The 26683-nt window shown below is 35.9% G+C and overlaps 2 protein-coding genes across 2 annotated transcripts; both read left to right on the top strand.

The window, feature by feature from the left end:
* Positions 1-9200: 9200 nt before the first annotated feature.
* Positions 9201-10154, top strand: LOC101395901 (olfactory receptor 10T2-like). Its single transcript, XM_004442806.2, has one exon. It carries the CDS (start codon positions 9201-9203, stop codon positions 10152-10154), a length of 954 nt encoding a protein of 317 aa, XP_004442863.2.
* An 8376-nt stretch (positions 10155-18530) lies between these two features.
* LOC101395649 (olfactory receptor 10K2-like) lies at positions 18531-25435 on the top strand. The gene is made up of 2 exons (XM_087417540.1): positions 18531-18720; positions 24429-25435. Exons 1-2 carry the CDS (start codon positions 18531-18533, stop codon positions 25433-25435), a joined length of 1197 nt encoding a protein of 398 aa, XP_087273666.1.
* Positions 25436-26683: the final 1248 nt, after the last annotated feature.

The following is a 26683-nucleotide window of genomic DNA, read 5'->3' on the forward strand; positions in this document are numbered from 1 at the left end:
ATGAGGTGAGGTAACAGTCGAGGTTTATATTTTTTAATACATATATCCAATATTTTCATCACAGTGTGTTGAAAGGACTACCCTTTTCTCATTGAAATACCTTAGCAACTTTGTTGAAAATCAATTGGCCATGTATGCATGGTACTATTTCCATATTGTACATTTTATTTCATTGATTCATGTGTCTATTCTTATGCCAATATTACTTGATCAATGTCTTGAAATCTGGTTCATCTGTTTCCGAATTGTGCTCATCCATTTTATTTTATTTATTTTTTGTGCTCATCTATTTTAAATGTTTTCATCTATTTCTAAATTGTTTTGCTATTCTATGTGCTTTGCACTTCCACATAAGATTTAGAATCAACTTGTGAATTTCTAAAGAAAATGTGCTGGGATTTGTATTTTGATTGTGTTTAACTATAGATCAAATTGGGGGTAATTGCCATGTTAACAATTTTGAGTCTTTCAATCCATGAATATAGTATATCTCTACACTTATTTAGATCTTCTTTAGTTTTCCTCAATATTTTTTTCAGTTGTAAGTGTACCTTAATAGTTCATGATTTTTATTGCATTTTATATTAGCTTTTGTAATTTCATTTCCACATTTTCATTGGTATTGTAAAGAAATACAGTTCGGTTTTATAAGTCAACTTATGACCTTGTATTGTCTGTATATCTTATGTCCTTGCTAAATTAATTTACTAGCTTTTTTTGTTGTTAAAAAAGTTTTACTAGATTTTTTCTTGATTACTTAGGATTTTCCATGTAAACAATCACATTCTCTGTGAAAAATACTGTTTTACTTGTTTTTCAATATGATTCTCTTTAAATATTTATTGTCCTTGCCTTCTTGCATTGGCTAGGACTCTCAGGACAATACTTAACTGAAGTGGTGAAAGTAGACATTCTTGACTTTTTCTGGGTCTAAAAATTACTTAACATATACATTTAATGACCCAGGAAGTGAGGTAACTTTGCAAATAGCATGTGCACTTGATAAAAAATAGTTTTCTGCTATTGTTGCGTGTAGTGTTTTATAAATACCAATTTTGTCAAGCTTTTTATATTGTTTATGTCATATACTTCTTATTAGTTCTTTCTACTTATTTTATAAATTATAGAAAGAGAAGTGTTGAAATCTTCATCTATAATTTTGAAATTATCTTCTTTTTCCTGCCTGTCACTTTTTTCTTCCTGGATTTTGAGTCTTTCTTATGTAATTCATATTTATTTTTGACCATTAGAAATTTTTATTGAATTTTCTTTTTATCATTAAAAATGTTTATCTTTACTTCTGCTAGTATTCCTTATGCTGAAGTCCACTTTGTCTGTTGTTAATATAGTCACTCTGACTTTTTAACAATTATAGGTTTTGTACTTTTATCCTAGACTCTTACTGTTATCTGAAACTTTATATTTAAAATGCATCTCTTGCAGAAAACGAATACTTGGCTCTTACTTTTTCTATCCAAGTCTGATAATCTTGGGCTTTTAGTTGATGTATTTACACAATTTATGGTTGACCTATTTTATTTGGGGTGGGTTTAAGGCTACCATCTTTCTATCTGATAACTCTTTGTTCCATCTGTTCTTTGTTCCTGTTTTCCGTTTTTCTTGACTTCCATTGGGTTAATTGAGTATTTTTTATTATTCTGTTTTATCTCTTCTATTGTTTTATCAGCAATACTTTTGTTTAATTTTTGTGTTCTTTTCTGTGGCTTAAAATATGTATCTTTAATTTATCATGGTCAATTTTCAAATAATATTGTAACAGTTTATTTATAAAGTGACTTTCACAGCAGTATACTTTGGTCATTTCCTCTATTGAGTTTTGTGTTATTTTGTCATATGTTGTAGTTTTAAATGTTATTAATCCATATTGCATTGTTATCTTATGTTTCTTTTCACTCTTTGAGTATCTAGCTATCTTCAAAAACAGTATAATTGAAAAAATTTTTTTATTTTTCCTGAAATGTTTAGTATTCCCATCACTCTGCATTTCTTCAAGTTGATCCAAGTTTTTGCTTGCAATCATTTTATTTCAATTTTAAAAACTCCCTTTAAGATTTCTTTTGAGAGTTCTGATGACTAAAAATTCTTTCAGCTTTTGTTTTTCTGAAAAAGTTTGCGTTGTACCTTTATTTTTTTATACGTCTATTTTAAAGGGATGGTTTCATCGAATATCAAATGCTAGACTTTAAAAAAATATACACATGGCTTTCATTTTTTTTTCTAAAAACTCTATAGTGTTTGGTGGCTTTTCTCCCATTGTCTGTAAGGTGTATTTTATTCTCTCGATGCTTATAAAATCTTCTCTTTATCACTTATTTTAGCAATTAGATCATGATAATCCTTGGTATGGTTTTCATTGGATGTATACTGCTTTGGATTCATTGAACTTCCTAGACTTATGGTTTGTACTTTTCATCAAATTTGGAAATTTTTCAGCAGTTATTTCTTCCAATAATTTTTCTGCCTCCTATGCTGACATTCCACATATGTGTGTTTTTAAACTTTTTCTATTGTTCCACCAGTTACTTAGATCCTCTTTATTTTTTAGGACTTTTTCTCTTTGTGCTTCATTTTGGATATTTTCTATTGCTATTTTTTCAAGTGCACTGACTCATTTTTGCAATATCTAATCACTATTTAATCATAGCTAGTTTTTTGTTTTTGACATTATAATTTTATTTCTAAAAGTTCCATTTCATTCTCTCATATATTCCTTATGTATACTTCCAACATTATAATTTTGTTGTGGCAAACAGTTATCTTGCTTTGTAGGTAACTTATTTCTTTCAAGGATTTATCTTTTTAATTACTTTAATATGATGTATTTTGCCTACATTATACTGCACATATTTAAAATGTACAATTTGATGAGTTTTGATGCACCTGGTACATGTAAAACTATCACCACAATCAAAATAGTAAACATTTCTTTTCACATCATGGACTTTTGCAATCCATCCCTCCCTCTGTCCCTGTTCAATCACTGATCTGCACTCTGTCACTATGGTTTAGTTTGAAATTTTCTGGAATTGTATATAAATGAAATAATACAGTATTTATTCATTTTTTCCTAACTTCTTTCTCTCAGCATAATGACTTTGAATTTTTTCCATAGTTTCTTGTGTATCAGTAGTTGTTCCTTTTTATTGCTCAATGAATTACATTACTTATACACACCATATTTTATTTTTCATTGAGAAGTTTTGGCTACTACATGTAAAACTACTATAAATATTTGGGTATAATTATTTGTGTGGACATATGTTCCACTTGTCTTGGGTAGATAAATACATGTAGAAAGGGCAGGTCATTTGGTAGGTGAACTTTTAAAGAAACTACCAAATGTTTTGCAAGCTGGTTACAATTTTATATTCTCACCAGCAGTGTAAGAAGATTCCAGTTGCTCCACATTAGTTTTTAATACATGGTGTTATCTGTATTTTGAGTTATAGTCATTCTAAGAGGGGTGTAATGGTATCTCATGATTGTTTTTGTTTGCATGTTACTGTATTGAGCATCTCTATTTTGTGCTTATTGGCTGTGTGTGTGTGTGTGTGTGTGTGTGTGTTTGCATATGAGAGAGAGAGAGAAAATCTGATTCAGTATATTGCCCATTATTTTTTCTTGTGTTATTAGTATTCTTATTATTGACCTGTAAGTATTCTTCATATAATCTAGATACAAGAAGTCTTCTGTCTGATATGTGTTATGATATTTTCTCCCAATCTGTGGTTTGCTTTTTCATTTTCTTAATGATATCTTTCTAAAAGCAAAAGATTTTAATTTCAATATTTTGATGAAATCTAATCTATCTTTTATTTTCTGCTTTGGTTTGAGCTTCTTGTTATCTTTCTAGGAAAACTTTGCCTACATTAACATCACAAATATTTTCTCCTAGGATTTCATTATTTTAATTCTTGTATTTAGGTGTATAATCCATCCTGAGTTAGTTTCTTATGCATGGTATTATGGAAAGTTTGACATTTATTTCTTTACAATGAGTGTATCTAGTTTTTCTGGCATTATTCGTCAAAAAGACTTTTCTTTCAGATTGAATTGCCTTATACCTTTGTTGAAAATCAATTGATCACTTATATGTAGATTGAGACTTACTTTTCAGTTTTGTTAAAGCAGTTAGAGAGTAGGCTTTACTGATGTCTGCTTTACCCTTATTACTAAGGTGTGAGTTTTTGAGTTCTTTATTGACTGTCTCAGACATTCTATGATGTTTTTACACTCTAGCTGGTTGGAACTCAAACATCTCTCAACCCCATTTGAGTTCTAGGAATTGCATAACTTAAAGCCTTCCCGTAGGTCTTTGTTCAATCTTGTAGAGTTTCATCTAATACTTACGCATCTTAGTATTATTCAGCTCATATACAAAGGTACCCAAATGGATATTTCTGGAATTCTTTCTCTAAATTAACTCACCTCTCTGATTTTTATTTTTTCTTCTTTTTTGGTGAGGAAGATCGGCCCAGAGCTAACATCCCTTGCCAATCTTCCTCTTTTTGCTTAAGAAGATTAGCCCAGAGCTAACATCTGTGCCTATCTTCCTCTATTTTGTATATAGGATGCCACCACAGCATGGCTTGATGAGCGGTGCATATGTCCACACCCAAGATCCAAACCTGTGAACCCCGGGCCACCAAAGTGGAGCACGCGAACTCAACCGCTATGCCACTGGGCTGGCCCCCTGTTAGTTTGTTCCACAGTGTAGTTGCTTTAGCCTCTTCAAACTCCAATTATACTCTCCTCAGCTCAGCAGGACTGCTGTGCTCTCTTTAGGTTCCTTCTGTAAAATGCGAATAATATTGTCTCACCTGATGAGCTTATTATGGAATTATATGAGTTAGTGAATGGATAACGAGGGCTTTCTAACAGATGTTCAGGAAGCTTCTATTAATATTAAAGTTGCAGTATGAAAAATGGGTAGAAAGGAAGGCTTCCTGTTATAGTACTTCAGCCCTTTTCTCTCTAAAATGACCTATTGATTCAAATAATTCTTACTCCTAAATATTTGTATTTTCTCCTCAGAAATCAGATTACACTGGAATGACAAGACTCTTTATTTGTATTAGCCCATGTCACACGTATATCAATTGAAACCTTATATTTCTCAAAATTAAATATTAAAACACAAGAAATCTATGATTTCTTCCCTCTTTAAATAGCACAAAATCTCTGAATCCTTCAGGAAGAGAAATATTGCTGGAATGGAGAGATATTTAAGGAGAATTTGAGGACTTTGAGACCCACTGTTCTTGATACTGGATGTGAGAACTGTGCTCCCTCCTAGTAATGCTGCAGCACCCTGTGCTTGGCCCTATCTCAGCCCTCTTTGCCTTTTGTAATTCTCACTTTACTTCTCCATCTCCCTTCTAAGCAACAAGCTCTTTTCAGACAGAAGCAGTAGTTCTAAACTTGCTAAGAGTAAAAGAAATCACTTGGACCGACTGTAAAATATTCCCAGGCCTCACCTCAAATATTTCTTATTCAGAAGATCCTGGGTAGAACCTGGCAATAGCCATCCTCCTGAGCCTTCCTACACCTCAGGAGGCTCAGGTGTAGGTGGTCCATAAACTGCCATTGTCATGGAGTATGCCATTCTCATCTTTGTGCAAACCTCCCCACCAAAACAATCACCAGAGTGCCTGAAATGTCACTGATACTCAGTTCAATTTATTAAATTAATGAATTGATGGATGCATAGATGAATGTCTACATTCATTAATGTTTTTCAAGAGATGAATCTAGCAGTTAGAGAAACATAGAAAAGTTAGAATTTGTGCTCCCTTAGAATGCAGACATAACTAAGATGCATAAAGCAGGAGAGATGTAGCAAAAATTATCTGGTTGATTCAAGCAGCACACTTGAAGGAGGAGGAAACTATATTTGTCAAGGATGGCCTTTATTTAATCTCTTAAAACAGTTAATCTATATCCAAAATCTATAAGGCTAATGATTAAGAGAGTTATAGTTCATTACTTCGTTCAGCAGATGAAACCTTAACCCAAATTGAATGACCCATGAAAAAAATAGTAGTATTCAAAGATATCCATCTCCTACATAGATCAAGTAAGCTAGATACTTTATTTGATTCCTTTTTTCTTCTCCAGTTTTTTAATGCCTAGAATCAAAAGAAGTACCTCACTCCAAGGCTTCAATCCCCTGGAGTACCCCAACTCTATAAGACCCAGGGATTTTGCTGGAGCATCTGCCATCAGGAACACAGAGCTGCTAAGAACAAGGCTGTCCACTTAGTTCCAGCCCAGTTACCAAGCAGAGCTTTCTTTTGTCTTTAAAGGTTCATAGCCCCTAGACTTTCCCCAATCAATTCTGGAAGAAAAATACTGCCTGATGTTCTTGTGCCTGTTCCTTTCTCCTTTTTACATTCTGATGGAATATAGGATAAAGAGAACTGCGATTGTGCTAGAACTCTGCCTATAAATGTAAGTGCTTCCTTTGTGTTACAGTCGTAGGACCACTCTTTCCTCTTAGCAATATCATCTACAAATGCTCTGGGTACCAAAGAAAGATTCAGAGGCAGAACTAGTGGACCCCATGCACAAGTGGAGTGGGCCATAGACAGGGATGGAGACCATGTGGTGAAGGCAGAGATCCAGCTGAACAAAGTCCTGCCATCTGAATATGAAGAGAGAGTAAATTTAGAGAAGGATAAAGACAGTGTAAAGCAGCAAAATAGTCCCAAAATACACCTAAACTTGAAAATAGGAGGAAACTGCCTGAATAGTTGGACAGATATGCACTTTAGCAGAAGGAAAAATGTATGTTATAGATTGACAGTGGAAGCATGAGCGATAGGAATAGATGGAAGGAATAGACTGCCTGCATGAGGGTCACACAGAGTAAAGAAGACATTGATCTATTTTCTAAGCTGCTGGTGTATAAACACACAGTACAAAGGAAATATTAAAAACAGGACCCAGGTTAATCAGAAGACAGAGCCTTGGCTGGAGGAGTTTAGGATATTTTGGATACAGTCTAACCTCTGCTCTTAAATAGCTATGCAACCCAGATATTTACATTTTACTTCTTCGGGCCTCAGTTTCTTCCTTTGTAACATGAGAGGGTTGGACTAGACGCTAATGGTTAACACCTGTTGAATCCTTACTGTGAGTCAGGAACTTAATTGTGAGTGTTTGGTACTCACAAAAAATGTTTGGATTCTGCTATTACTATTCCCACTTCAAATTAAAACCTGAGGCATAAAGAAGTGACTTCCACAAGGTCATAATGCTGGTCAATGGCAGAGCCGTGATCCCAGCCTACTCAGTCGAGCTCCAGAGCCCACATTCTTTCCAGCCTCATTATGCTTCCATTCTAACAAATGATCTTGGAACAAATTGAGAGAGAAGTAGATGTAAACAGTAATCAAATACTTAGGGCTACTCGGGGAAGTCTTTCAGGAAATAAATGGTAAGCTGGGGTTTTGTAGGAGAGATAAATATTAATTGTGAGGGACAAAGAACAGTAGGTAATCAAATAGAATGTTATGTGTAGACACAGAGAGACAGAAATTAGTTATGTGTGATAGTTGTAGGCCAGCCAGTTTGTCTTACAGCTGAGGGACAGAGATATGACCCAACATTCAGGACTAAAACACCTATGACTGTGATTAGGATGGGGAATTGCAGAAATAATGTCATGAGAAATAATTGTGTGAAATATGATGTTAGTCAGGAGGAAAATAAGATGCATAAAGAAATATGATCATTTTATTCTAATAACTAAAGAGCTGTCATTTATTTAAAAAAATAATGAAAAGTCTTTTGAATGTCTGCAGAGGACAAATCAAGAGCAATGGGTCGATGTTTTAAAGAGGCGTAGTTCATCTGAGAATAAGGAGGTTCTCACAAATTAAGCCATCTAGCAAGAGAGCAGACTGCTTTGAGGCAGTGGGCTCCTTATAACTGGACCTTGACTATGGTGATTGGATAATACATCTCAGATTTATATAAATAGGTTCATAGAATTGGGAACAGATTAAGAAAACTTCTGAGCTTTGTTCTAATAAAAAGATCATTTTATTGTCTAAGGCTAGGATGAAAGTTTTAGCATTATGTGACCTCCAAATCAAACTAAAGATCTTCCTACTAATAATGGTGAAAGTTGTTCTGAAAACATTGTGGAGGCAATGGAGATTGAGGTAGAGGCTGAAAGAGTGGAGGTCCCAGCCCAAGCCTTATCATGCTCTGAGTGTAACTTGAGCTTTAATTAGGTTCTTACTCTCAAATTGACATGCACTTATGACAAGAGAAATCCCAATATGTGGGATCATTCTAAGCCCATCTCAAAGTCTTCACAATTTGTCCTGGGTAAATAAATCTCGTCACTTTTAAATAAAAGAAAATATTTCATTACATCTAAGCAAGCAGTATTTGAGTCAATATATGAAGGACTGGGTAAATCAATTTTCATTTGTTTTTATTTTATTTTTATTTATTTATTTATTTTGAGTAAGATCGGCCCTGAGCTAACATCTGCCAATCCTCCTCTCTTTTTGCTGAGAAAGACTGGCCTTGGGCTAACATCCATGCCCATCTTCCTCCACTTTATACAGGACGCAGCCACAGCATGGCTTGACAAGCAGTGCGTTGGTGCACGCCCAGGATCCGAACCAGCGGACCCCAGGCCACCCCACTGGAGTGCGCGCACTTAACCGCTTGCGCCACAGGGCTGGCCCCTGTTTTTATTTTTTCTAATCAGATTTTCATAAGATGGCTTTGAAGATAAGTGATTTCTAAGGACTGTTGCCCTCATGTAAGTTAAGCAAATTGTTTAATACTTTTGAGCCTCAGTTTCTTCTTCCATAAAATGACAGGATTAAACAAGATGTGTTCAAAATCACTTTTTGATTTAACTCTATGTATGAAACTTCTATGCACATAAGAATACAAAGAATGAGAACAACTTTCAAAAATAAATTTCTTCAGATATCTTTGAATTGGGATATTATTTATACCACTACTCCTCATGCCTCCTGATTTTACCCCATCCCCTGATCAGTGAGCTTAATTTGTTTGTTGCTCATTTTTTCAGACAGGCACTATCAGCTGTGTACAGAAACACACATATGGTTTCTTTGAGGGTTTTTCATTTTTATCAAGTTCTTTCTGTTCTCAATTTCAGGATGTTTCAATCTGATTCCCACTGACCAATGAGGAGACAGAACCAGAGCGTGATCACCGAGTTTATTCTCATAGGCTTCTCAAACCTAGGGGATCTGCAGATCTTTCTCTTTTTTATCCTTCTACTTGTCTACCTGGCCACTCTGATGGCCAATGCCACCATCATGATTGTCACTCGTCTGGATCGGGCTTTGCACACCCCTATGTACTTCTTTCTCTTTGTCCTCTCCTGCTCTGAAACCTGCTACTCCTTGGTTATTGTACCAAAAATGCTGACCAACCTGCTTTCCACAAGCTTGACTATTTCTTTCTCTGGGTGTGCTGCACAGCTCTATTTCTTTGTGGGCTTGGCTTGTACCAACTGTTTTCTAATTGCCGTGATGGGCTATGATCGCTATGTTGCCATCTGCAACCCTCTCAACTACACACTCATTGTTAGCCGGGCCACCTGCATGCAGTTGGTTCTAGGCTCCAGCTTCTGTGGTTTCCTGATCTCTGTGGTTGTCAATGTCCTGGTGTTTAGTGTACCCTTCTGTGCCTCCAATCATATCAACCACTTTTTCTGTGACATTTCCTCTGTCATAAAACTGGGCTGCACAGACACCAAGCTGAAAGAGATGGTCATCTTCTTCCTCAGCATTCTGGTATTGCTCTTTCCCTTAGTGTTGATATTCATCTCCTACATCTTCATTGTTTCCACCATCCTCAAGATCTCCTCAGTGGAGGGACAGTATAAGGCTTTCTCCACCTGTGCCTCCCACCTCACAGTGGTCATTATCCACTACGGCTGTGCTTCCTTCATCTACTTGAGGCCCACATCCCTGTACTTATCTGATAAGGACCGGCTTGTGTCAGTGACCTATACTGTGATCACCCCACTACTCAATCCCCTTGTCTACACACTGAGAAATAAAGAAGTTAAGATGGCTCTGAGAAAGGTTCTCCGTAGATACTCATTTCCCAAAACTGTATTAGTAAGTTGATAAGTCAGGTAATTTATATTCATGAAACTGTCCTGGATAGAACTGCAATTTGATAAACAGATCTATCCTTTCTTTTTATTTTTTTGTCAAAAAAAGATATGAGGACATCAAGTTACCTTGATTCTTTTTATTGGAAAATCCTTCTTCGTGTTTAGCCTATATTCACTGTAGAAGTTATACCATTTTGTCTCCAGAAAGTTATGGAATGTGGAAACTTTCAAGGACTCAAGCCATGCTATTTTTGTGCATCGAAAATGTCAGTTTTCTTAGAGCAATGCTACAAATGATGCATTATCTTTCTGAGAATGCCCAGGCTATTGATATTCTTCCCACACTGAAGAAAAGAGCAGATAATGTTGTTCAAGTCTCTGAATGCTTCTATATATTTTTTGAGGTTTAAAAGAAAATATTTACAATAAATAAAGTATTTTTAGGCAAAAAGAATAAAAATTCACTTCTGTGTAGATGAGGATGGAATTAAAGTTCTAAGTGGCTAATGGCAAAGTAAAAAACACACAGAATCTGGAGTCACAAAGACCTGGGTTCGAATTTTGATTTGTATCATTTTCCAGCTAAATGCCATGGGCCAGGGTTAATCTTTCTTAGGGTCATTTATTCCCTATGTAACATGAGACCCTTAATGCCTCCACAGTGGGACATTGTAAGAACTAAACAGACTAATAGTCATAAAGCAATTCCATGCTTGTCTGATAGAAGACATTAAAAAATATTAGTTCTCTTTCACCTCCCCTTCATTTTCCCTTTTTCATTCCATAAACTAAGATTCTACTTAATGTTAGACACTGTGTGTAAGTTGACCATTCAAGAGTTTTGTTTATGCATCTGCTACTATATACAAAGCATTAAAGTAGGTATTTTAGGCAAAGAGTAAAGTATAGTCCTCTCTTTCTTTCATGCTTCACTATAAGAAAAGACCAAATTTCAGTCACCTATATAGGAGCATCATATATATTTGGCTGAGTTTACCGTGGTGTTGTTAAAAGTGTGTTCCAATAAAACAAATAAATTTTTGTCACTTTTTAAACAAATATTTTACTGAGGTAACATTGGTTTATAACATTATATAAAGATCAGGTGTACATCAGTATATTTCAGTTTCTGTGTAGACTACATCGTGTTCAACACCAAAAGTCTAGTTGCCATCTGTCACTGTACACATGTGCCCTTTTAGCTCTTTCACTCTCCCCACTCCTCCCTTCCCCTCTGGTAACCACCAATCTCCTCTCTGTGTCTATGTGTTTATTTGTTGTTGTTATTGTTTTTATCTTCCATATATGAGTGAAATCCTACAGTATTTGGTTTTCCCTGTTTGACTTGTTTCACTTGGCATAATGCTCTCAAGTTCCATCCATGTTGTAGCAAATGGAAGATTTCATCTTTCTATGGCTGAGTAGTATTCCTTTGTATTTACATACCACATCTTCTGTATGCAGTAAAACATTCTTTCTTATCCATTAAAACAACTAAATTTTATATGATATTAATTTCATAAATTTTTATTTCTCAGTCCTTTGCTTGAGCATTAGGTCATTTAGGAGTTTTTCCTTGGAAGTGGGTCACATAACTTAGATTTAAAGTAAGTTTCCTCACATACTTGCTGTGTGAGCATATACCAATAACTTAAACTCTATAAATTGAGAATGATTAAAATAGGGTTGTTATAAGGGTAAAATGGGGAAATACCTTACAGTACATCTAGCACATTGCTTGGAAATATAATGTGCATTTGATAAATTTTAAGACAATGTTATTGTCATTATATGTAATCTTGAGGGACAAAAGAGGAGATTAGAATGCAGAATATAAGAATAAAGGAGAAAGAAAAGCTAGGATCAAAAGAACAGAGAAAAATCAGAAAAAGAGTAATAAAGGAGATAAAGCAGACTAGTTTAATTTACTTTATGTCAATTGTGATTTTTTAAATACAAAAATAAATTATATTTCTGTGAATCAGCAGAAAAGAAAATCCCTATGTTTAGGAATATGGACTATGTAAATGCAAAAGAACAAGAAACAACAAAGTCATCTTAAAAAAGCACAAGTCTAGAAGACTTAAATTTACAATTACCAAATCTATAATAAAGTTATAGTAAAAAAGATAGTATAATATTGGTGCAAGAATACATGCCTTGAGCAATGGAACAGAAAAGCTAATTCCAAAATAAGCCAGTACATTTATAGTCAACTCATTATGACAAAAGTGGCACTGAAATTCAAGTGCATCCTCCCATATTTGAAATGAAAGATGATCTTTAAAAAATAGTTCAGGATCAAATGGATATTCACAAGAGAAAAAAATGAATCTTCACCTCCATCTCATACCATACACAAAATCAATTCCAGATGGATATTAGAACTAAATGTTCAAGTCAAGCAATAAACTTTCTAGAATATTTAAAAATAAATTTATCATCTTGTGGTGGCAAAAGTCACTTAAACAGCACACAAAAGCATAACTCAGGAGAAGATTGACAAATTATATTTTATTAAAATTAAGAACTTTTATTCATCAAAAGACAGCTTAATAGAGTGAAAATGCAATTTTCAGTCAGATAATATATTTGAAGTGCACATAACCAATAAAGGACTGATATCCAGTATGTTTACAATATTTCTGTGAATCATTAAAAGACAGATATATTCCATTTTTTAGTGTGCAAAATATTGAACAAGACTTTCAAAAAAGAGGAAATCCAATTGAGTGATTAATTTATGAAAAGGTGCTCAATCTCATTAGTGTCACGAAAATGCAAGTACAATTACACGCATATACTAGAATGTCAGAAATGAAAGAGTTACAATATCATTTCAAGCTGAGGTTTATCTTCCTAACAGCACAAAAGGAAGCATCTAGAGGATGTGGAAGGAGAGCAACTGAGGAAAGGAAAGCATGTTTGACTCTCACCCATCACTGCAAATGTGGAGCAACTGGAACTCCCATACAATACTAGCGGGAGTAAAAATTGGTACAGTCCCACTTCGAAAAAAGATTTGGCAGAGTCTAGAATAATGGAACATAGATACTTTCATTTAATATTTGCTGTGTAACAAACTATCTTAAAGCACAATGAGGTAAATTCTTGCTTGTCTTTTTGTGACTGGCTTATTTCACTTAGGAAAAGGGGAGTCGTTTAATGGTTATAGAGTTTCATATTTTCAAAATGAAAAAGTTATGGAGATCTGTTTCACAACAACATGAATATACTTAACACTACTGAACTGTACACTTAAAGGTGGTTAAGATGATAAATTTTATGTTATGTGTTTTTATCACAATAAAAAATATTTCTTGCTATGTGTCTACAGGTTGCCTTAGGGTTGTCTGATTGAAGTTGAGCTCAGCATGATGACCGCTTCAACCTGCGTGTCTCTTGAATTTGACCCATTTGGGTAGGTTGGGATCAGATCGGAGCCAACTGTATTAACCTTAGAGCCCCAGTTAAAAGGACAGAAGCTACTTAGGGAGAGCTTATCTCATGATGATAGCAGAAAACCTGCAATGCTTCTTTGACCAACGCTCAGAACTGGCAAACTATCACTTCTGCCCACATTTCATTGGCTAACATAAAGCCCAATGTCAAACCCAAAGTTTAGGGATGAGGACTAATACTTTGCCTCTAATGGGAGCAACTGCAAAGTTGCATAGCAAAGAACATAGAAAGGGATAAAGAGCTGTGGCTAAAAATTCAGTCTACAACAGTAAGCCATAACCTAGGATTTACTGGTAGTGTAGACCAGATCAAAAGAGTCGTATGTTACTAATGGATATGTAAAAGTATGTTTTTAGCAACACTTTTCATTATATCCCAAACCAGGAAATAACATAAATATCCATCAATAGTAGAGCAAACAAATAAATTGAAGTGCATTCATATATTTTAATGATATAGCGCAGTGAAAATTTAACTACAATTAACGTCATGGGTAAATCTCTCAAACATGATTTGAATGAATGAAGCCAAAACAAAAACAATATGCACTCTATAGTTCATTCATAAATTTTAAAAACTGGCAAAGTCAATACACAGTGATAGAAATTAGAATAAAGGCTCTTCGAGCAGGGAGATGAGCAGTGTGCTACTTCTAAATCTGATCGTGGATACATGGGTGTGTCACTTTGTGAATTTAGCATACACTTTGATTTGTGTACTTTTGTGTAGTATGTTACACTTTAGTAAAATGCACTTAAAATTTAGTAAAGAATCAAGTTGAAAAGGCTAAACTGAAAGACAAGAGCAAAGGAATAATGGATAGTTTAGGGTATATGGATAGAAAACATTTGTCATTTTAATATACGGGATATAATTGTTTCCTACTCCGTCAATACATTAAAACTCCATGAGGACAAGAACTGTACCTCACTCATCTTAACATCCCCTGAATGTCCAGAATAGTATAGGTCATAGAGTAGTTATTCAGAAAATATACGTTTAATGAAGTTTTTGAATATTCTGCTTATAGCAAAACTCTCTACAATCAAGACAATGAATGAATAAATTTTTACAATGAAATTGATTTTCTTTTTTATAATCTATTTCCATGTATCAGTTACTTCCTGTTATGAGAAATTAATTTACACCAATATCCACTGGTATACTGTTATTAGGCTTTTCTCCCTACTATATTTTACAAGCTGCCCCAAAATACTCTGGGGGTCTGGCTGTGGGCTGCTTTGGCCACAGCCCAGAGACAACATAGAGCTGACACTCAGAATGAATTATCTACTTCCTCCTCTCCCCTCCTTCACAACTATTCCCATTTTAGGCTGAAGTTTATCTTCTTAACTGCACAGGAGGAAGAATCTAAAGAATGTGGAAGGAGAACAACAGAGGAAAGGACAGCATATTTGACTCTCACCCTTTTGGTTCATCTTGAGGAGTTGCCCCTAGAGCAAAGAAATGAAACAAAATTCTGAAATTCAGACTGCCGGAAGGAAGACAAAGCAAAGATGTGGAAGAATACCGAGAATAATTTTAAAAGAAGGAATTATTGTGAAGAGAAGGGAAGGGTATGGGTCATGTGGGATATCAGATGATTTTGTACTCCAAGTACACTTTGGAGCAAGATAACAGAAACTAAGGTAAAAATGTCCCAGGCCTCAGAGCCACACTTTTTTGTCTGTTGTATGGAAGGGAAAAGAGACACGAGTAAGTGGGCTGGGATGTATTGTTTAATCATCCCTAACCCCAAGGCCATGAAGAGTTTGTAGAGTGGGAATTGCACTGGGGAAAGGTCTGGACAGTCTTAATCCAGACTAGTGATCCATATAAACCAGAGATTTGGGTGGGCTGAGACCAGATAAATAAACCTATACTTTTCATTTAGGCTATAAGTCTGATGTTTTAAGGTGTGATATGGTCACATTGCTTTATAGACCTTCCACTCTGCTTAGATATCCAATAATTATTTATGGTTTCATTAACATGATCAGTACTTCTGTATTGAAAATCACATCCCTCACATGTTTTATATCTGTGAACAACACAACTCAATTATTTATGTTGTCTCTTGAATTAGCTAGTATGAACTTAATATAGTGCTTAATTTTGAGACTGAATTTAATATATATATTTGGCCTCATCGTATACATTTCTATGTAATGACTCCTCCCAAATTCACCTTATTGGTATGTTATTACTTTACCTTTGCTCTAATTTCTTATATATTTACTTAATACATTTATGCTTGCCTTAATAGTACATATTTTAAGTCATCTCAAATCCACCCTGGAATGCAATAGAATGTTATAATTTAAGATTCTTTGGGTTGCAAATAAAAGATAATCCAACTCAAACTGTCATTAGCAAAAAATAAATCTGTTGGCTCATGTAAGCTGAAAAGCCAGTGGTACAATGATTTCAGGCACAGGCTGATGCAGAGGTCAAACAGTCATGCTCAATCATCTGGATGCATCTCATGGTTCTGCTTCCTCAGTCTTGGGTACATTTTTAGCCAAACTCAGCAGTCTCTGACAGCTTCAGCTCACAAAATCCAGTCCAGAGGAAGAGAGAATTCACTTCTTCCAACGTGGAAACAAAAGTTGGGAGACTGAAATTTGTTGTTCCTGAATGTGCAGACTTGGTCACATGCCCATCCTGAACCAAACACTACATCCAGAGAGAATCCAGTATCCTGACTGACTTGGTACATGTCATCTGCTCCCGCATTAAACTCTAGGGTGAAGCAATTGGATGAGAGTGAGGCAAAATAAACAAAAATAAAATTGAGGTACTATTACTATAAGTAGTGGGAGCGGCCCTTTGTATATCTTCTTTGGAGAGATGTCTATTCAGGTTCTTGATCCATTTTTTAATCAAGGTATTTTGTTTTTTTGCTATTGAGTTGTATGAGTTCCTTACACATTTTGGATATTAACCCCTTATTGGATACATTATTTGCAAAAATTTGTATATGGTGTAAGGTAAGGGTCCAATTTCATTCTTTTGCATGTAGATATCCAGTTTTTCCCAGCACAATTTCTTGAAGAGACTGTCCCTTTGCCACTGTGAAGACATACAAATAGCCAACAATTATATGAAAAAGTGCCCAACATATCAGGGAAATTAAAACCATAGTGAGATATCACTTCACAACTGTTAGAATGACTGTTATCAAAAAGACAAAAGATAAGTGTTGGCAAACGTGGAGAAAAGGGAACTTTGATACACTGTTGGTGGGAATGTAAGTTGGTACAGCCATTATGGAAAATAGTATGGAACTTACTCAAAAAATTAAAAATGGAACTACCATCAGATCCAGCAATCCCACTTCTGGGTGTTTATCCAAAGAAATTGAAATCATAATCTCAAAGAGATACCTGCACGCCCATGTTCATTGCAGCACTATTCACAATAATAGTATGAAAACAACCTGAAGCTCCTATCAAAATATGATTGAATAAAGAAACTGTGGCATATGCATACAATGGAATATTATTCAGCCCTAAAAAAAAGAAGTAAATTCTCCCATTTGCAACAACATGGATGAACCTGGAGGACATTATGCTAACTGAAATAAGCCAGACACAGAAAGACAAAAATTGCATGATCTCCTTTGTGTGGAATCTAAAATAGTCAAACTCATAGAAGCAGAGAGCAAAGTGGTGGTTGCCAGGGGCTAGGGGAAGGCAGAAATGTGGAAATGCTGGTCAAAGTGTATAAAATTTCAGTTGTGCAAGATAAGTTCTAAAGATCTACTATACAGCATAGTACCTACAGCTAACAATACTGTATTGTATACTTAAAATTTGCTAAAAGGATAGATCTTATGCTAAGTGTCTTTATCACAAAATAATAATAATGATAATAACAATAATAATAATAAAGGTGACAGGAGGAAACTTTGGGAGGTGATGGATATGTCTATGGCCTTGGTGGCGGTGATGGTTTCACAGGTGTATACTTATCCCCAAACTCATCAAGTTGTATACATTAAATATGTACAGCTTTTACATGTCAATCCTACCTTAATAAAGTAGTTTTAAAAAAGTAGTGGGAGTGAATGATGGACATCAATAACAAAAAACTTCTGCATTCAGATTTAAATATATTCAATTCCGCTCTTCTTTGTTCTTCATGGGCATTATTTCTTATTCTCAATTATTTCTGGTTTTCTCTTTTGTTCTCAGTATCATTATTTCTTCATCTATCAGACACTTGATGAGCTTTTACTATGCACCAAGCCATTGTTAGAGTTCTTCAACATCCATTGACATATGGTTGGAAGGTGATATAGAAATCACATTTATTCCTGGCTTAGCCACAAGGCAAGTGGAAACCAAAAATTTTGGAGATTAGAAAATAAATGATGGTATTTGTTTTAAACTGAGAGATTGTTTATATCATTGGAGGTAATGCTGTCTGTGAGCATTTATTCACACAACTTTCAGCACATATTTATTTCGTGACTCCTACATACAACAATACACCATATTAGTTGCTGAGTAACGGAATAGAGAGATAGACGGGGTTAGGATGATGAAATGAGTCTCTTTTCAGCTTATTCTGACCAGTGCTTTCACTATAAAAAGCAACATCGCTCAATCTGCACTATCACTCTGACAAGAAGCTACTTCCCTAATTATAAGTACAAAAACAAACATGTTTTATAATGCACCTGTGATCATAAATTACCTGCATAAATTACCCTTTTGTCCCTTAGGTAATATGTAAAATTGAGAAATCAACTCAAAATTAGTCAAATTTTCTAAAATTGCTGCATCTGAGAGTGACTTAAAACATTTTGCTCCCTAGGCCCTAATGCCTGGGCCCAATTTTGAGCAATTTGGCATTTGGTGACGTGCATCTATTTTCCACAATCAACTCAGCTGTTAATTAAACCCAATGCGACGTCTCCATGGCAGTGCCCAGGATCAGGAGACCCACAGAAAAACCGCCCACTACCGATAAATACAATGAAAGTGCCAATTGTCCTATGGTCACTAGTAGATGTGTCTTTGGTCAACTGGCTCAAAATGACAGAAGACAAGTGGTAAACTTTGGTCGGGGTCTAAGTCCCCGGACCATTATCACGTCTCTACCCCTGAGTAGAGATCAGTAACTTCTGTCCCATTTTGACCTTTCCCTTTTTCCTTGTCAACTTGGATTCTGTCTCCTGTAGCCTCTGTGCCTCTGGCTCCTCTCAGGGAGAGGGAGAGGCAAATGGGAGCCCCTTCATGAGTAACAGACATCCATTCTGGACTGAGCACCTACAATGGAAAATCTGGACAATGGACAGGGAATGAGAGTAAACACTTATCCCCCAGCAGGACCTATGTTTTCACTTCTCAGGTAAGAGACAGAAAAGGGTGATGGGCCCATGCTGGTTCGGAGTCAGTAAAAACGAGAGACAGCTGCAATTAGGCATGTGGACTTCAAATAATGTTAACCAGGATTATTTAAGCTTTAAAGTGAATTTCTGCAAAACTAAGCATATAAATTTTGTACATATTCTAAATTCACTGACTCATTGCTCTTCCTAAATTTACATAGACACTGTCTTGTTCTAATTTAATTCAACAAGGCACTCAATAATATTTTAATCACAAAATCTTTTGTTTTATTATAGTAAGAACACTTAACATGAGATCTATTCTTTTAATAAGTGTTTAAGTACACAATACCATATTGTTAACTATAGGCACAATGTTGTACAGCAGATCTCTAGAACATATGCATGTTGAATAGCTAAAACTTTATACTTGTTGAACAGCCACTCCCCATTTCCCCCTTCCCCTAGGCCCTGGCAACCACTATTCCACTTTCTGTTTCTATGATTCTGACTCTTTTAGGTAACTCATATAAGTGAAATTTGTCCTTCTGTGACTAGCTTATTTCACCTAGCATAGTCCTCCAGGTTCATCCACATTGCAAATGGTAGGATTTCCTTTTTTTTAAGGCTGAATAATATCCCATTGTATGTGTACAACCACTAAATCTTAAATAACAAACTTTTTTCAGAAATGATTGCATTAGGTGGGATCTAGACAAAGTTACAACATCTAATACAGGTCCAAGAACTAAGCACAATACCGTGGGAATCACATTCATCTGAAAGACAAAAGACCTCTGTTCTTTCACTAACACATCCAATCAGTTGCTTTCTGGTCTTGGGATCTTCATCATACTCTCTGAAGCTCAATTTTTTCGTCTGTAAAATGAGACTACTAGGCTAGATCTTTAAGATCCCCTACAGCTATAATATTTATGACTCCAGCTTTCCGGAGATCCTCCTAGGTAAGAGACATAGATTAATGCAACATACCTTTCCCAGTCCTGTAAAGGAAAATCACCTTTATCCCATTAAATCCTTTCTGAAACCAGTGGAGGGCACCAGGCACAATCAATGTAATATTCTGAAAACTGTTGTCCTCTTTTCGATTCTAAATTATAATTACAAAACTAATATTTGTGTAACATTTAACTATTGCAAGAACACTTTCTTATTCCTTTTGGAGAAAATTTGAAAGTTAGGGTAACTGATATCAGAATGAAGTCCCTTATAAAGATGAGGAATCTGATTCAGACATGTCCCAGTCCAGGAGCTAATACACGGTGGAGTTGGGACTGGAGCCCGCAACAGAAATCTTTTTTTTTAAATACCTCATATGGAAGAAAGGTGACAGAATACTGCTTTCCCTTTCTCATCAATGCACACATGCATGCGCCGTGCGCGTGCGCACACACACACACAGATTATACACCCACGCCAATCTAGTGCTAGTTCTACCAGCTGTGTGAACTTGAGAGGAGTCCGCAGACTCTGATTCTTAAACATCTCATCTTTATAATTAAGATATTAAAAGTAATACCTATCCTATGAGGTCCTAAGGAGGACCAAATGAGAGAATATAACAGTATTTCCACCCTATCTAGAATATGAAGAACATGTAACAAATGTTAGTTCACATTATATTTCTAAAAGATGGATCTAAATGTTGGTTGATAAACTGATACCAAAATTGTGTCCTATTTTTCTTCCTGGAAACACCAATAGCAGTACTGATAGACTGATAGGCTGGAATGATCCTCTCCAAAGAACTTAATTGAGTTGTTTTTTGTTTGTTTGTTGTTGTTTTGAGTTTGTGACCTCAACGTGAAGTTTGTGGTAAAGAAATAGAGAAAAAGGAGAAAACGGGTGTCTCTTGTTTCAGAAACCTCTGTAAACTTACGTATTTCCTTTGTAAATGAGATGTCTGTGTGTGTTTATACAGGAAAATAGCAGGTGCTTGTTCAATTCTGAAGGGCCAATCAAGATTAAGACAAAAATGAATCAGCTCAAACACAGCGGTTACACAAGTAATGGCACTAAAACTCAGGCCATATTTTCATTAAAATGTTTACAGGTAATATTCAAAATATTATTTGTTCTTCCAAGCCTTCCACGAAATTATTTGTTTTTCCTCAAGATTTTTAGGATGTTTTGCTTGTATTTCTTTTATAATGTTTATGATAATCCACCTTGTAATGTGGCTAGCTGTTTGATTCTCTGTTCTCCGAGAGAGGAGCAACACTTTTATTCATATTTATATCTGCAGTGTTTAAGATGTAATAGAAATCACGAAATCATAAAGTTTGAGAATTATGAAATAATCTATTCCAGTCTTTAAGAGCTCCATAAATAGTTGAAGTTGATACCAAAATATGTAGATAAAACATAGTGTATAAAATATGCATCATCAATAATTTTGAAGCATCCACAACGAGGAACCCCTAAGTTCTTATTTATATGTGACTAAGATTAACTACAATTTTATCTTCTAAGTTTATCCTATATCACCCTCAAAAATTAAAAAATTAGGAGACCGCCACTGTTTTCTACCAGGTGTAGATAACCTGCATGAATGACTGACTACAGCAACCAGACACCAAAGGATTGGCATGGTACTTCAAGATCAGTAACCCTTGCTTCCCTTCCAGGGCAGAACAGGACTCCACAGAAAACCAAGTTACTTTCAATTAGGCTTGGAGAGCCTCAGGGAAATGATAATTCCTCTTAAATTTTCCCTCCTTGGGAAAGAACATAAAAGGCAGTTTCAACAACTTTCCGTGAGTTTAAATGCTCATTACATCACTGATGAAAATATTTCTGATCCCAATCCCCATCAAACAACAATATGGTAATGAAAGGCAAGTATTTATTGAGCATTCACTATTTACTGAATTAGTCTTTAACATATATATGATTTCAATTAATTCTCACTATAGCCCTGGGAGGCAAGAATTGCTTTTCTCAAATGAGAAAATGGGGCTTAAAGAATTTGAGATCTTACCACTAGAACATGCCAGAGTCGGGATGAAAGCCGACATCTGTCAAAGTTCAAAACCCATTTTATTCCTACATTATTCAACTTTATATGTGCTTGCAAGGGTAAAATTTAAGATCATATATGTAGAAATTTATAAGTAGTCCTGAGAATTTGGGATCCTGGAATTAGAAAGATAATAGTATATTAGTAGTAAATATACCTTCTAGGCAATAAAAATCCTTGTGTTAGGCATTGAGAAAAGAATCAGGGAAAAAAGATGGAGGAAGAGAAGGAGACTTGTCCGTTTCACAGGGTGTGAGTGGTGGGTGGGAGGGATAACTACCGAAGCAGAAAACATCAGGGCCCAGACCGCACTCTCCCAGAACCCAGGAGATGCAACTGTGGTTACCTGAACTCTTTATACATCTAGATTAAAGCAGTAGAAATTAAATAGTGCTCAGTCTCATGATTTTTTTTCCAAGAATGCTTATTTCAACATTTCTGTAACAGATGTAAAGAAACCCAGAAATAAGTACAAAAACATTCTTTTCCAAGGAAGCATAAAAGATTTGTCTCCTGAGTGCTCTCACAATTGCAAGTGCATATCCATCATTTCATCCACACCATTTTATAATAATCTCTTCTTCTTAATACATCTCACCCTTGAACTGTGAGGAACTTGAGGCCTTGGACTGAGTCTTATTTATGTACGTGTTCTTAACACATACCTAGTGCCTAACACATCGTTGTAATGACACTGCTTAATACCTGTTGTCTAGTGCCTCATATTCTTGCTTTAGTTATTCTCAGGTAAGGTAGGGTACATTGCCGTTAATTATTGTTATCAATATTAGTTAATATAATAATTTTGAATGACATACTTTTTAAAATGGAGTAAACACAAGGCTATCATAATTTTCTTCTCATTTATTTATATTTCAATATGCGCTAGAGAGCTACAAATACACTGAGAATTGGGAATATAACAGATGCTCTCTTCAGGGCTATTTTCCTATTGTAAACTGAGATTTTAGTTTGAAAGTGTAAAACTTAGTTCCATTTGGTACATAAATCCTGGGTATTCTTGGTCTTGAGCAATCCTCATGCCCAGGATGAGATGACACTGAGGATTCTCTCACTCAGTGAATCCTAGGAAGGCTGTGGTGACATGAATGAAATATGTAACAACATGCCAAGTTAGCTTTTTGATTTATATGACAATTATATTGAGAAGCTATTACTTACATGGTTCTAGATGTTGAGGAGAATTCAGGTGAAGATACACATAATTCACATCTTCTCCTCAAGGGTACACAATCTAGTGGAAAAGAAAGATGAGAAAAATTCAATACAATATTTCAAAATTAAGTAAATGACACATCAAATTGGCAATCAATGTCTTATGTGAATTCTCAGGAAGAAACAACCCCTTTTATGAGGAGATACCAAAGAAGCTTCCAAAAAATGTGGATTTGGCTGAGGCTTCAGAACAATGGTAAAGTATCTGTAAATAAAATATGGGTAACAAATTAAGATGAGCAAGGAATAGAGGCAAGGAGGGATGCAACATATTTGTGCAATATTGATGCATCACAGATTATCTAGATTTTAGTTCCCAAAACAAGATGTTGAAAACCATAAAGAGTTTGAACTTTGTGCTTTAGCCATGAGTAAAATTTTTGAGCAAGGGAGCAATATGATACAATTTATATTTCAGAAGATTAGTCTAGCATCAAGGAAAAGAGGGATTGAAGAGATGTGAGAGTGTTGATTGGAGAGATAGCCATAATGTGATTTTAGTAGAAGTTAAAAGAAGCGATTAAAATGGATAAGAGTCCTGAAGAGACTATGACTCTCTCTGCAGGAGGAAGGACTCTGTCTGAGATAGGCATTGGAGGATGTGTAGATGTATTCCATCTCAAAGAACTTTTTTCCAGATTTGGGAAAAGAATAATGATACAGAAGTAAGAATCAGCCTACTGAGAGTATAAGAGGGTGGAGCTGATTATCCATGCCAAGAAGTAAGGTCAACAGAATTGGAGAGAATGTAGGTCTAAGTTATGGAGAGATTAAGACTAAGAGTGGGAGTTTACATGTAAGGAGAATGATAATGAAAAGCTATTGATGATTACATATAAAGTTATATATAAATGTAGTGTATTCAGATGGTTTATTTTGCAGCTGCAGGAAAGTGGAAGAGTGCGAGGACAAGAAAGACAGACAAGATTTGCAGGATAAAGTGAGAGTGAGAGGCTAAGAATTTGAGTAACAGCCTCATCCTGGGAATGGAGATGAAGGGATAGTTGAATCTGAGAAATGTCAAGAACGTTTTGCCTGTGGTGTTAAAATTACTGTGGAGACTCAGAGTTGGATGTACACTTTGCCTGATTTTAGATACTGTTTTACATCTTGAAAAACTGGAGGGAAAAGGAATAAAGAGTTTAGAACTCAAAATCAGAGAACTCATGCTCTGATGATAAATTTCCTGTGATTCTACTAATTTTCAGGGATTTTTCTTGGCACTCTCTCCTCTTTCTTTCTCAGATCGACTCCTGATGACCTACCTTCCGTGGAGCAGGTCAACGAGACCTTGGTGAGCGAGTTCATCTTCCTTGGTTTCTCATCTTTGGCCAGGCTGCAGTGGCTGCTCTTCGTTGTCTTCCTGCTCCTCTACCTGCTCACTCTGGGCACCAATGCCATCATCATTTCCACCATTGTGCTGGTCAAAGCCCTTCATACCCCCATGTACTTCTTCCTTGCTGTCCTTTCCTGTTCTGAGACTTGCTACACCTTTGTAATTGTACCCAAGATGCTTGTTGACCTGCTGTCTCAGAAGAAGACCATTTCCTTCCTGGGCTGTGCGATCCAGATGTTTATCTTCCTTTTCCTCGGCTGTTCTCACTCCTTCTTGCTGGCAGCCATGGGTTATGATCGCTATGTGGCCATCTGTAACCCTCTTTGCTACACAGTGCTCATGGGACACAGGGCATGTGTGGGACTAGTGGCCGCTGCCTGTGCTTGTGGCTTTATTGTTGCACAGATCATCACATCCCTGGTATTTCACCTGCCCTTCTACTCCTCCAACCAATTACATCACTTCTTCTGTGACATCTCTCCTGTCCTTAAGGTGGCATCTCACCATACCCACTTTAGTCAGATTGTCATCGTCATGCTTTGTGCACTGGTCCTGGTTATCCCCCTGTTATTGATCTTGGCATCCTATATTCGCATCATCTCTGCCATACTGCAGTTTCCTTCCACATTGGGCAGATACAAAGCTTTCTCCACCTGTGCTTCTCATCTCATTGTTGTCACTGTCCATTATGGCTGTGCCTCCTTTATCTACTTAAGGCCTAAGTCCAACTGCTCCTCAAGCCAGGATGCTCTCATATCAGTATCCTACACTTTCCTAACTCCATTGTTCAATCCAATGATTTACAGCTTGAGAAATAAAGAGTTCAAATTAGCTCTTCATAGAGTTATGGGAAGAACAGTTTCCCTGCCACAACATTAATTTAGATGCTGCTCTTTCCAAGCAACAAAGCACAAGGTATATCAGGAAAAATTCCTAGAGCAGAAATGATCAAGCAATTGAGCATAGTGTTCAAAAACAGAAATCATTTCTCGTTCACTTCCAAATATAAAATTCAGAAAAACACAGCTTCTTGCCGTGATCACATGAATTATTGCCCAATGAAACCTTTTCAATTGAGGGGAAAATAATGGGTGGCTATTATAGAAAAACATATATGTGTTCAGAATTCTAGGCCCTGGAAAACACTATTACCCCATCTCAGCCAGACTAGAAACCAATCTTGCAAAATATTGCACAATCCTAAATCTCTCTTTTAGGGACTCAGGAAGTTCCTTTCTCAATATTTCTCCTTTTCTGGATGTTTCCTTAATCTCAGTCTTTCAATATAGTCACATCACAATTTTAAAACGAGATAATGTTTGTAAAGTGCCTGTTACAATCTTTGGTGCATAAGATATAGCCAACTAATGTTTAAGTAAGAAAATTAAACAAAAAGTTATCCATTTTATATTTCTAATATAGTAATGAGAGTTGATTTTTTTTCTAATTTTTCATGCACTGCATGAATCTAAATTTGGTCAGAATTCCTTGAAGATATTCACAGGGGCATAGGTAAAGAGGATACCTAAAATCACACAGAGTGGCCAAGAAAGGCAGGCTAAGCTTAAACCCATTTCATTAAACATTCACCACATAGAAAACGCTGTATAAAGAGCAAATAGATTCTGTTCTCTCTGCAACTCAGGAGTCTGTATGTGCATTTCAGGCCAGAATTTGGGTTAGACATTTTTAGTTCTCTCTCCTTTTTGGAGGAGTGAGAGCAAGCAGGGAGTCCCATGGAGAGAGCTGCCTTTTCGCTTTATATTTCTTTTCAAGATTCATTTGTCCATAAAGGTTTTCTGACTAAATTAATTTGTTTTTAAGTTTTTTTCCACCAGTCTCCTCATCAATGACATATACTTTCCAGGGGTTGAAGCAAGAGAGAATAGGATATTTCATTTGCAGGCCCTGTTTTATTATGGGATGTTGAGCTGGTCTGCCAAGTATGTAAATCAACTGTGTTTCTTCCACTTCTTTGAAGCTTGAAACTTGCTAAGGAAGGGGCCTGAAGATCACAAAGACTGAAGCAAAATTAACATCTTTAATCACCAAGTTCTCTTTTCCTTAGGCCGGTTGCTTAGCTCAGGCCTCCAGCCTATCAAGTTGTCTCATGAGAAGGAAATGAAC

Source organism: Ceratotherium simum, chromosome 2, assembly GCF_057802395.1.
Source record: "Ceratotherium simum simum isolate JZ-2026a chromosome 2, ASM5780239v1, whole genome shotgun sequence".
NCBI lineage: Eukaryota > Metazoa > Chordata > Mammalia > Perissodactyla > Rhinocerotidae > Ceratotherium > Ceratotherium simum.

Bases quoted from the DNA above. Each gene is read 5' to 3' on its own strand.
- LOC101395901 (XM_004442806.2), top strand. From the start codon at position 9,201: ATGAGGAGACAGAACCAGAGCGTGATCACCGAGTTTATTCTCATAGGC.
- LOC101395649 (XM_087417540.1), top strand. From the start codon at position 18,531: ATGGCAGTGCCCAGGATCAGGAGACCCACAGAAAAACCGCCCACTACC. The intron at 18,721-24,428 runs GTAGAGATCAGT...ACTAATTTTCAG, and splicing joins TATCACGTCTCTACCCCTGA to GGATTTTTCTTGGCACTCTC.